Source organism: Paroedura picta, chromosome 11 (genome assembly GCF_049243985.1).
Source record: "Paroedura picta isolate Pp20150507F chromosome 11, Ppicta_v3.0, whole genome shotgun sequence".
Taxonomy (NCBI): Eukaryota; Metazoa; Chordata; class Lepidosauria; order Squamata; family Gekkonidae; genus Paroedura; species Paroedura picta.
The window spans coordinates 64,846,745-64,859,236 of NC_135379.1; the positions used below are offsets into that span (position 1 = coordinate 64,846,745).

A 12,492-nucleotide genomic window follows, 5' to 3' on the forward strand; every position below is an offset into this window, starting at 1 on the left:
GAGACCCTTGGTCCACCAAAGTCAGTAGTGTCTACTCAGATTGGCTGTGGCTTGTCAGGGTCTCATGCGGAGGTGTTTCACATCACAGTTCTCTTAGAGATGTTCCCACAGGGCAGTTCTGTCTGTGCTCTCAGCCCCACCTACCTCACAGGGTGTCTGTTTGGGGAGAAGAAGGGAAAGGCCACTTTGAGACTCCTTTGGGTAACGAACAATGGGGTATAAAAACCAACCCTTTTTCTTCTTCTAGTAATCCCAGCCATTAAAAGTGAAGCCTGCGCCAACATGCCCTCTGTGTTCGTTTGTCTCAAATAACATCTGTAGAGAGCGACAGTTCTCCAATCCATCAGAACCTGCAGCAGTAACTGAAATGCCGATAGATATCCTTTCCCTACAGACCAGCCAAGACCAGTCAAGAAAGATCATCTGCTGAGACCGTGGGGTGGGGTGGGGTGGGGTGGGGGGACAGACATAAAGCGCCTTCGTTGCAGCCAATTTATAGCGGACCCACAGGGCTTTCCCATCAAAAGATGAGCAGAGGTGGTTTGCCATGGCTTGCTTTTACATAGTGACCACAAACTTCCTTGGTGGTCTCCTATTCAAATACTGGCTAGAGCTGACTCTGAGCCTCTTCGCTTCTGAGATCTGAGGGAATCTGGCTAGCTTGGGCCATCCACATCCAGGGTGCCATGACTATGGTACTTGCTATAAAATGAAGATACAAGAGCCTCTTGTGGCACAGGGTGGTAAGGCAGCCGACATGCAGTCTGAAGCTCTGACCATGGGGCTGGGAGTTCAGTCCCAGCAGCCGGCTCAAGGTCGACTCAGCCTTCCATCCTTCCGAGGTCGGTAAAATGAGTACCCAGCTTGCTGGGGGGTAAACGGTAATGACTGGGGAAGGCACTGGGAAACCACCCCTTATTGAGTCTGCCAACAAAACGCTAGAGGGTGTTACCCCAAGGGTCAGACAGGACTCGGTGCTTGCACAGGGGATACCTTTATCTTTATAAAATGAAGATAGCTAAATTTAGGTGTTGGTTTGAAGGAACAGAACAAAGCTTGAGTCCAGTGGCACCTTTCAAGACCAACAGAGTTTTATTCACAATATCAGCTGTCTTGTTTTGAGAGGTGCTTCTGGGCCCAAATTTTGTTGTAAAATGAAGGGCAGACAGAGTCACTTGGAACAATGCCGCCCGTTGCCTGCTTCCTTGCGCATGCGGAGCAGTGTCCTGTCTCGATCGTCTCCATTTACAGTTGTGTTTTCTTACAGGGTGACCAAGGTCCTTCAGGGGCCCCTGGACCAAAGGTAATGGGCACAACTTTGCCCACTTTTGATAACAGTTGACAAATATCATGAGTGAAATCTGGCATTCTCCCCCATGCATTGTTTATCATGCACTTCTTCGCAGTAATTTGGTGTAAATTCACTTCATATGACTCCTGTTAGTTTTGTTCATCCTGCGTTAAATAAATGGGTGCCATTATACATTTTGTCTTGGGTTCTTAGGAGCCCCCAAAGCGTTATGCTTAGGGTGACAGTTTGTTTTGAGGGGGGGGTGCCATAGCTGAAGGGTGAGCAATGGGGTGGGGAGATTGCCGTATGCTCTGGAGTCCACCATCAAAAGTGGCCATTTTCTCCAGGGGAGACAATCTCTGTAGTCTGGAGACCAGTGGTAATTCCTGGGGATCTCTAGGCCGCAGCCGTAGTGTTTGGACTTACGGGTGCATGGCGACTTTGTCATCCATCTTAGGGAACAGCCCTGATCCTTAAGTCCAAGTTGTTAAAGCAGGTTCCTGATGCTCAGTGATGAGGGACAGTCTTTGGGGAGATTCTTTAATGTTGATGCCTTTCTGTGTCTTCCAAGAAGGACCCAGAAGGATCAAAGATGCTGGGAGATGTTTGTCTCCAGGGCTATGACCTGCAGGACCTGCGGAAGATTTTCCCCTCCTGACACCATTGTGCCCCATCAGCCACTCTGCAATACAACTCGACAGACGAGGATTGGAAAATAATCAGTTCTCTTCCCTCAGGGAGATCCTGGCAGTATTGGACCACCAGGTGAGAAAGGGCAGGCAGGAGCTGACGGGGCTCCCGGAAAAGCAGGACCCCCAGGACTACCCGGGCCCCCAGGACCTCCCGGGCCGGGCTATGGATTTGGATTTGAGGTAACCTATTTAAAGAAGCTGCATTTTCAAAGACTGGAATCGTGTTTTGCCTTCCTCCCCACATCATTCCTTTCCTCACCCCTCCTCACCCCTTTACAGATTGTCCCCCAGCTCCCATTCTCCTTCCTCCCTTCCCCACATTGTTTCCCCCTCCCCTCACTGCTTTCCACTCCCTTCTTACATCCCTGTTCCCCACAGCGCCCGCACCTTCCTCTCCGTATCCCCTCCCAGCTTCCTTTTCCCCGCTGCCATCACAATTTCCCCTCACCTCCCCTCGCTTCCGCATACTCTCTTAACTCCCATTCTGTAGCCCTTCCCTCCAGACCCCATGCCCACTCCCCGTCCCCTCCTTCTCCAGTGAAAGTCACGGTGTCCCCACATACAATATTCCCCTTGGCACCCCATTCCCTCGTTCTCCTTCCAGCTTTCCCATCCTTTCGGACTGTCTGGCTTTCTGTCGCTGGGTGAGGTGGACGTTACGGGTTGGGAGGGCAGGGTGGGGCAAGTTTGGAAGTCCTACAAGAAACTCTCTCAAAATCTGGCCTCAGAAAGATGGGCAGCATCTCTCCTCAGTCTCAGGGACAGGCCTTTGGCAACTCTGCCACCAGAGATCCTTTAAACAGCAAACGTTGCTCTTGACATTGGGATCTTGTAAGGGGGAAAAATGTGTGTCGGGGGAAACCCTGTCCGGAATGGAAGGGGTCCAGTTCCAGAGTGACTCACCATTTTAATCTTGTAAATGAGACAGAGGCGTTCAGCCAGGATACAATAGATGGCACAATGATATTTTTGCAAGAACACACCCATTGGAAATGCAGTCCTTCCCTTGAATCCGGTGTTCTGAACAAGCTTTAATTAGATCCTCAATTTTCAGTGACGCTTTTGGGATCCACAGTGCGTAACAGCTAGAAAAGTGGAATGTTAGTGCTGACCTGAAACCTGGAGCAGAACTCTAGTTACATTGCTGAATTAAGGCATGGTGTTTTCTGAGGTGTAGTGCAAAGGTAAGGGGTGGGTGGGTTTCATGGACTGCAAAACACCTTGTCAGATAAAGTGTGTCCTAAGCCAGGGGTAGTCAACCTGTGGTCCTCCAGATGTTCATGGACTACAATCCCCATGAGCCCCTGCCAGCGAATGCTGGCAGGGGCTCATGGGAATTGTAGTCCATGAACATCTGGAGGACCACAGGTTGACTACCCCTGTCCTAAGCAACACATGGTTCCCTGGAGACCAGGACCTTGGTGGGGTACAATGCCACAGTGTTCACCTCTCAAAGCATCCATTTTCTCCAGGGGAACTGACCTTTGTAGTCTGAAGATGAGCTGCAATTCCAGGGGATCCCCAGCTCCCACCTGGAGTCTGGCATTCCTATTTAGGTGATGTTTCACATCTGTATGTTGGGTTCTCAAGTTGATTTTTTCCATCCATGAGATTGCAATAATAATAGAAATTCTGGCTTCATATAGTTTAAATAAGTCATGGTACTGCATGATATCTGAATTGAATCTGTGCATCTTTTGCCAGCTAGGACCTTCCCCCATTTCCCACCTCCCCACCCCCACCCCACACACACACTCAATTGTAGAAAACAGGCCGACCCCAAATATGCCCTTGCGAAGGTCTGAAACAGAAAGGCATAATTTGTGCCAGGAGTGGATGCGGCTGCCAGAGAAGGTGCGTCTCCCTCCCTCCCTCCCTCCCTCCCTCACAGCCTGCCTTTTTGCACTTAGTGGCATCTGCTATTATCAGTTAGGTGTGAAAATTAAAATATCAAGGGGCAGACAAAGAGACCCCGGCTTTGCTGGTTCTGGCGATTGCCAAAAGAACAGTTTGTGTTGCAGGAGCCACTTGGGCACAGGGAAAGCGACAGACTGTTTTCCGCAGGAGCTGGCAGAGGGGTCAGTCTGCTCTTTCAAGGCCATGCCATCATTGGGGAAGGAGAGCCGGCAGAAGAAGAGGCCAGAGTACAAGCTGTGGCTGAGGCCTGCACAGCAGTCCGGATGCCTCGTGGGGTGGTTTGCTCGGGGGCCTGTTCTTTAGGGAGGGAAGCAAAGGAAAGCTGAGCTATAGACATTCCTTCTCCTCTATCCCATGAAATTCCTGCTTCGTCCCTTGGATGTTGTATCAAGAAATAACTGCTTGGACTCGCATCTTCGTAACAGTCCAGTTTTGCTTCACAAATAAGGTTGCCAGTCCCCTGTTGGGGCCCGGGGATCCCCAATTTGGAGCCTCTCCCCCATTTCCGAGCTCTCCGAAACTGGGGAAAGTTACCAGGCATGGGAAGGGAAGGAACAGGAAGTAAACATGAGACTGTAGGTCTCTCATGGCTGTTGGTAGGAGATGAGGAGGGGCACCTTTCGGAAGCAGGGAGCAACACCAAAAATTAGCACAATGTGGATGTCATCAGAAGTGACATCGGCACATTGGGAGCGACTCTGGTTTGGAGGCAAAACTCTATGGTAAGAAGCTAATTCTACCATAGAGTTTTTGCCTGAAAGCCAGTGTGCCCCCCCCCCATGTGCTGACATCACTTCTGGGTGTTGGCAGAACTTGGTGTTAATTTTCAGGGCCATTCCGCACCGGGATCCATGTAGCAAATTGTTTGCTGAATGAAAAATCGCCATTTAAAATAGTGGAATTCGTCGTTATGTATATCTGCCTTTGTAGTGGAATCCAGTTGCGTTTCTATCGTTTCCCACAGGGTTCTGGTCTTGGCAAAAATCACTAGAAAGGAAGCGCTATTGCTGAGCTGTGTCCCGCCTCTGGCTGTCAGCCAGCCAATGGGCGGCCGTTATCATGCTCCCAAACAGCCCCTTTCCCTTTAAGGAAGGTTTTTAAAAAAAAGAACACACACACCCGTTGCAACGAATATGCGTTGATTCGTTGCAACGGAGAGACCCATCCAGCTAGCAGGTGGTGTTTGAGCTGCCGTTTCATCGTTGCCACGCTCCCCTCGAGTTGCCACGCTCCCCTCCCCTTCACGGGCGCGATTTTCGGCCGAAAACAGTGTGAAAAATAAAGTGAAAATAAAGCAGCAAACGGGCCTCTGTGATGCTTGTGCTTGGTGACTTTAAACAGAGGGACTGCAGCCAGGGAAGCCTCACTGGGTAAACGAAGGCTTGCCGGTGCGTTGATCTCCGCTCGCTCGGAGAAAAAAAAATGGCGATCGCTTCGCCGGAAAATCAGAGGAGAGAGCCAGTGGGAGGGACTTTGCAGAAACCACAACAATGGTAACGCACAGAACTTTCCCGCTAGTGTTGCTGATTGGTTGCAGGAGTGTAGCGCTTTCCGGAGGGTGAACCCACTTTTTGGGATTTCCCTGAAAGCGCTACAACGAAGTGCTTTTTGCAGATCGGTTTCAGGAGTGTTGCAGATTGTCAACGATGTTGTGCATAACGGCAAAACTGTAGCGATTTCAATTAGTAACCATTGTGCTATTTTGGACAAATGCGGAATGGCCCTCAGTGCTCCTCTCCACTCCCCAAATGTGCCCTTCCCCATTCCCCACCAGCAGCTACAAGGGACCTGGCCACCCTATTCACAGACGACTACAGCTGATAAAGTTGGCAGCTCCAGGTCAAAGTTCCTGGAGATGGGTTTTGGGGGGGGGTCTTAGCAGGGTCCAATGCCAAAGAGTCCACCCTCCAAAGCAGCCATTTTCCCCTGGGGAACTTATCTCTGTCATTTGGAGATCAGTTGAAGCTCCAGGAGATCTCTAGGTTCCACCCGAAAATTGGGACTCCTACTAGCAGAGGAGGAGCCATTTAAAAAACAAAGCCAAACCCCCTCACAGCATTAATTTAATTTTTGTTTTGCTGTCTGCCAAAGACAGCCTCCTGTGCAGGGGTGGTGGTGGTGTGTCTCTAGAAATGTTTGGAAGCCGATACCGTAACCTGCCAAGCAAGAGACTTGAATAACTTCTTCTTTGATTAGGACATGGAAGGCTCAGGAATCATCGGTTCGTCAAGTGGACCTGCCATCCTGGGATCCGGCGGGCCAGATGTAAGTGGCTGCTCTTGGCACTCTTCTAAGTCCTTGTTTTAAGTGATATACATCCAAAGGTTTGCCTCCTTGGACCAGCCCAGCCTTATCCAACCTGTTGACCATGAAGGAGCCCCTGAAGTTTTGATGAACCCCAGAAGTGATGTCATCCGGCCGCTACCCCCCTCCTAGGCACAGAAACCACAAGATATCCTGGGGAGGGGGGGGACCAATAGAAACGGCCAGTTCTCTAGCTTGTGGCTATTAAGATGGGAGGGGAAAGGTCATGGGCCCCCTCTGAGGGCTGTGGCCCCTGGTTGGGAATCTCTGCACTAGCGATTCCATCTAAGAATCCTGTGTCAAGACGGTGGCACACTGGCTTTTGCTGGTTTTTATTACTCTGAAGTGTTTGATTCTTCTTCCATCTAAATGTTTGATCATGTAGCAGCAGCTACGGCCTGCCTTCTCCAGGCTCCACCAAGAAACTGCCTTGCGGTCTGGGAACTGTGGTGTGCAGGGTGGGGTTGGAGGAAATGACTCAGGGCATGCTCTCAAGTCTGAACCAGACCTGGCTGTGACCCCATTCTCCCAGCAGTTATCCTAGGGTTTCCTCCCCCATCCCTCATGCAAGCCCATTCAAGCAAACAAGCCCACTCTTTGAAACAGAGAGTGCTGAAAAGAAGAGTGCATATTTTGAGGAAGCTGTCAATTAAAACCTGACGTCATGCCAGACACTTCCTCAGAGCCGCCGTTCTTCTTCAGCTGGAACAGCCGCTCTTCAATGAGACATTGTCAGCCCAGGTTTTGCATGATGTTGTGCAAGAGGGCAGGAAGTCTCCCAGAGCCCAGCTCCCTCCCCCCCCCCCTTCCCATGGTGGTTTCAGCACAGAAGAGAGGGTTGCCCTTGGCCTTCAGGAGCACAAAGGTGGCTCTGGGAATTTGACCTCTCTGCCAAAGCCTCAAAAGAGAGCAGCCTGATTCTTCTTCCCTGCTCCAGAATGGGGAGGGAGGGGTAAGCTGAGGTAGGAATCTGGCTCACTTTAGTAGCAGACAGAAGCTAGTGAAGCTTGTCAGGATCATAACCCCCCAGGGCCCTGCCCAGGTTGGGGTCTGTGTGATTTTTCAGCAACTTGTTGTTGTTGTTAGGTGCAAAGTCGTGTCCAACCCATCGAGACCCCATGGACAATGATCCTCCAGGCCTTCCTGTCCTCTACCATTCCCCAGAGTCCATTTAAGTTTGCACCTACTGCTTCAGTGTCTCCATCCAGCCACCTCATTCTCTGTCGTCCCCTTCTTCTTTTGCCCTCGATCGCTCCCAGCATTAGGCTCTTCTCCAGGGAGTCCTTCCTTCTCATGAGGTGGCCAAAGTATTTGAGTTTCATCTTCAGGATCGGGCCTTCTAAGAAGCAGTCAGGGGTGATCTCCTTTAGGACTGACCGGTTTGTTCGCCTTGCAGTCCAAGGGACTCGCAAGAGTCTTCTCCAGCACCAGAGTTCAAAAGCCTCAATTCTTTGATGCTCGGCCTTCCTTATGGTCCAACTTTCACAGCCATACATTGCAACTGGGAAGACCATAGCCTTGACTAGACGCACTTTTGTTGGCAGGGTGATGTCTCTGCTTTTTAAGATGCTGTCTAGATTTGCCATCGCTTTCCTCCCCAGGAGCAAGCATCTTTTAATTTCTTTGCTGCAGTCCCCATCTGCAGTGATCTTGGAGCCCAGGAAAATAAAATCTGTCACTACCTCAATTTCTTCCCCATCTCTTTGCCAGGAACTGAGAGGGCTGGATGCCATGATCTTCATTTTCTTGATGTTGAATTTCAAGCCAACTTTTGCACTCTCCTCCTTCACCCGCATCAACAGGCTCTTTAGTTCCTCTTCACTTTCTGCCATTAGAGTGGTATCATCTGCATATCTGAGGTTGTTGATATTTCTCCCTGCAATCTTGATCCCAATTTGTGACTCCTCTAATCCCACCTTTCTCATGATGTGTTCTGCATACAAGTTAAATAAGCAAGACGACAGTATACAGCCTTGCCGAACTCCTTTCTCAATTTTGAACCTATCAGTGATTCCATGCCCGGTTCTCACTGTTGCTTCTTGACCTGCATATAGGTTTCTCAAGAGACAAATAAGATGCTCTGGTATTCCCATCTCTTTAAGAACTTGCCACAATTTGTTGTGCTCCACACAAAGGGTTTAGGATAGTCAATGAAGCAGAAGTAGACGTTCTTCTGGAACTCCCTAGCTTTCTCCATGATCCAACGTATGTTGGCAATTTGATCTCTAGTCCCTCTACCTCTTCGAAATTCTGCCTGTACTTCTGGAAGTTCTCGGTCCACATATTGCTGGAGCCTAGCTTTTAAAATTTTGAGCATAATTTTGCTAGCATGAGAAATGAGTGCAATGGTGTGGTAGTTTGAACATTCTTTAGCATTGCCCTTCTTTGGGATTGGAATGTAAACTGACCTTTTCCAATCCTGTGGCCATTGTTGAGTTTTCCAAATTTGCTGGCATATTGAGTGTAGCACTTTTACTGCATCGTCTTTTAAAATTTTGAATAGTTCTGCTGTAATGCTGTCACCACCACTAGCTTTATTGTTGCTCAGGTTTCCTAAGGACCATTTGACTTCACATTCCAGGATGTCTGGCTCCAAGTCAGTAACTACCCCATTGTGGTTATCAGGGATGTTAAGCTCACTCTTGTATAGTTCCTCTGTATAATTTTGCCACCTTTTAAAATCTATTCTGCTTCTGTGAGGTCCCTACCATTTTGGTCCCTTATCATACCCATCTTTGTATGAAACGTTCTCTTCATATCTCCAATTTTCTTGAAAAGCTCTCTGGTCGTCCCCGTTCTATTGTTTTCTTCTATTTGTTTGCACTGTTCATTTAAGAAGGCATTCTTATCTCTTCTAGCTTTTCTCAGGAATTCTGCATTCAATTGGGTGTATCTTTCTCTTTCTCCCTTGCCTTTCACTTCCCTTCTCTTAGCTATTTGTAAAGCTTCCTCAGACAGGCATTTTGATTTCTTGCATTTCTTTTTCTTTGGGATGGTTTTAGTTGCTACCTCTTGTACAATGTTGCAAACCTCCATCCATAGTTCTTCAGGCACTCTGTCTATCAGATCTAATTCCTTAAATCTATTTGTCACCTCTACTGTATATTCGTCGGGGATATGATTTAGTTCATACCTGAGTTGCCTAGTGCTTTCCCCTACTTTCTTCAATTTTGCAACAAGAAGCTGATGATCTGAAACACAATCCGCTCCTGGTCTTGTTTTTATTGACTGGATAGAACTTTTCCATCTTTGGCTGCAGAGCACATAGTCAATGTGATTTCTGTATTGACTGTCTGGTGATGTCCATTTGTAGAGTCGTCTCTTGGGTTGTTGGAAAAGAGTGTTTGCTATGACCATTGTATTCTCTTGACAAAATTCTACCAGCCTGTGCCGTCTTTCATTTTGTACTCCAAGGCCAAACTTGCCTGTTATCCCGGTTATCTTCTGGCTTCCTACTTTAGCATTCCAATCCCCCATGATGATAAGCACATCATTTTTGGCGTTGCTTCTAGAAAGTGTTGTAGGGCTTCATATAACTGGTCAACTTCGTCCTCTTCAGCAGCAGTGGTTGGGGCATAGACCTGGATTACTGTGATGTTGAATGGTTTGCCTTGGATTCGAACTGAGATCATTCTGTCATTTTGGGGATTGTATCCCAAGACTGCTTTTCCTACTCTTTTATTGATTATGAAGGCTACTCCATTTCTTCTGCGAAATTCTTGCCCACAGTAGTATACCTGATAGTCATCTGAATTAAATTCACCCATTCTTGTCCATTTTAGTTCATTGATTCCTAAAATGTCGATGTTCAGTCTTGTCATCTCTGTTTAACCACGTCCAGCTTGCCTTGATTCATGGATCTGACGTTCCAGGTTCCTATGGAATAAAAATCTTTACAGCATCGGACTGTCTTTTCGCCACCAGTTACTTCCACAACTGAGTGTCCTTTCGGCTTTGGCCCAGTCGCTTCATTCATTCTGGCGCTACTCGTACTAGCCGTCTGCTCATCCCCAGTAGCATAGTGGACACCTTCCGACCTGAGGGGCTCATCTTCCGGCATCTTATCGTTTTACCTTTTGAACCTGTCCATAGAGTTTTCATGGCAAAGGTACTGGAGTGGTTTGCCATTTCCTTCTCCAGTGGATCACCTTTTGTCAGAGCTCTCAGCTATGACCTGTCCATTTGGGGTGGCCCTGCACGGCATAGCTCACAGCTTCACTGAGCTACGCAAGCCCCCTTGCCACGACAAGGGGGTTTTCAGCAACTACAACTGGGGAAAGGGCACTCACAGCTACAACTGGCTGACCCCCCCCACCCCACCCTCCACATTCAATATTTGGGGCAGTCCACCTACCCTGCCCCATTTGGGTTCCAAGGACTTCTACACACTGGGGGTCTGTTAATACAGGGTTGGTCAGACTGTGCAATCCCCATCCTGGCAGGAGAGCCAAGACTGCACCCCCCCCCCCCCCGTGAATGCACATGATAACTCTGGTGGGTTTTCCCCTCTGAGCACGCCATCAACATCCCCTGGAGGCAGCCTTTTCCTTACTGGGCTCCAGGGATGGCTCCTTGCAGAGGGGCGAGGGGGGTCCCCTGCCAGGCCTAAACTGGGTCTGTGGGATCTAGACTTGCCAATAAGCCAGGGGGGAAACGTTCTGTCCCTTTCATAGAAGTTTAATGTCTCCTTACATCTACAAGGCATATTATATGCAGCTTTTATTGATTTACGGGGAGCATTTGATTCCATCAAATAAAGGAATAAACTAGAATTTAAGCCTGCTGTAAACGTAATACAGCGGGCGCTAGCGGGGGGCACAGGATCAGCCTGGCTGCGTCGGCGACATAGCAAGGCTTTTCCCGGGGCCGGGAGAAGGCCGCGGCTCGCCCACCCACCCGGCATTGACCCGGGGCCTTCTCCCAGCCTCAGGAGCACCCTCGCCGCGTCTCAGACGCCTTCCTCTTGGGTGAGTCTCCGGCTTCGGGCTGGGCCTGGCCCGAGGCCCGGGGCGAATCCTCCCCTGCCCGGCTGGATCCCGGTGGAGTCCCAGCCGCCCCCCCCCCCGGCGTTCCCCCCAGCTTCCGTGCAGGCCTCGGAGCTCTGAGGGCCGCAGGGAAGGCTCCGCTGCCCGGGCGCCTATCTGGCGTGTCCGGGGCAGTAGAGTGAAGGCGGGGACCGTTGTGGGGTGTGGGGTGTGTGGGTGGGTTGGGAGGCACTGCATGCCTCCCAACTGGTCAGTCCATGGCCAAGGGATCAATCGCTGGCCCCCCCATCCTGGATTGAGCCCACCCCCACACCCCTTAGGCTTTTATTTATACCTCAGAGCAGTGTAAAGATTATTAGACAGAGAATCTGTGATATTGAGGGACAGACCATCGAAGCAGGAATCAATCGGACTTGTTCCCCCTGCTTTTTCAGCCTGACTTCCAATACAGGTCAGGGAGCTACTTATATGCAAAGTCTTATTAACCCGCTCCATCGTTGTGCTTTTAAGCTTTCTCGATTAAACATCTTCCCCTCAGCTGTTCTAGCAGGCAGATATAGCAACGTAACAATTGGGAACAGATTTTATCCATTAGAGCCTGATTCAGTGCCACATATTTTACTTTATTGCCCATCGCACTCTATGCTTAGACAACGACTTATTGTTCCCATCACGGGGGACCTTTCTGGCCCTGTGGACAGAATCAGACATTTGTTATCTGATAGGTCCCCAGATATAACGGGGCTGGTGGCCGAATTCTTGGCTACTGTGATACAAAGGGACAGTTCTAGACCAGGGGCATCTACAGTTGGTGGAAATTACCAATTGCTGGGCATTCTGGAGGAATCTATTGTTGGTTGCTGCTTATTTTATTTCTCTTATTTGTTTTATTTAGACTATGTGATTTTTATCAATTAATTATGAATTACCCCTATTTTCATGATATTTTTATATGCTATTAAAGGTTTTTTGAGATTTGAAATTTGTTTAATGTCCAATAATGGGCAATGGAAGCTTTTCAAGGTGTGGAGCCAGGATCCCAAACACGGTGACTATGGGTGCCCACTGATACCTTCTCTGACATCTGCCAAAGGTTTGGCTTCTGTTTGGCACTTGGAGGAAGGCTGTGTTAGACATTCAGTCATGTCTGCCTTTTGGCAAACCTATGGTTCAACTGTCGCCATGTTTTTTGATCTTGCACCACTTCTTTTAGTTGAATAATGCTCTGGCCACAATTTTGGTTTGCATGGAAACAAATGGGTCATATTCCCAAGATCAGTATTTCAGTCTGCGGATACCCTTA

General features: G+C 49.0%; 1 protein-coding gene across 5 annotated transcripts in view; it reads left to right on the top strand.

Moving 5' to 3' along the window:
* The window catches only part of COL15A1 (collagen type XV alpha 1 chain), a 161,886-nt gene that overhangs the window by 86,173 nt on the left and 63,221 nt on the right, over window positions 1–12,492 (top strand). For all 5 annotated transcript variants that reach the window (XR_013225305.1, XM_077302953.1, XM_077302954.1 and 2 more), the window contains 3 exons: window positions 1,268–1,303; window positions 2,029–2,163; window positions 6,097–6,165. Coding sequence is in view for 4 of the 5 variants with exons in the window: in XM_077302953.1 (XP_077159068.1) it covers window positions 1,268–1,303; window positions 2,029–2,163; window positions 6,097–6,165 (240 nt within the window). In the remaining variant the exon portion in view is untranslated. The remainder of the gene's footprint in view (window positions 1–1,267; window positions 1,304–2,028; window positions 2,164–6,096; window positions 6,166–12,492) is intronic.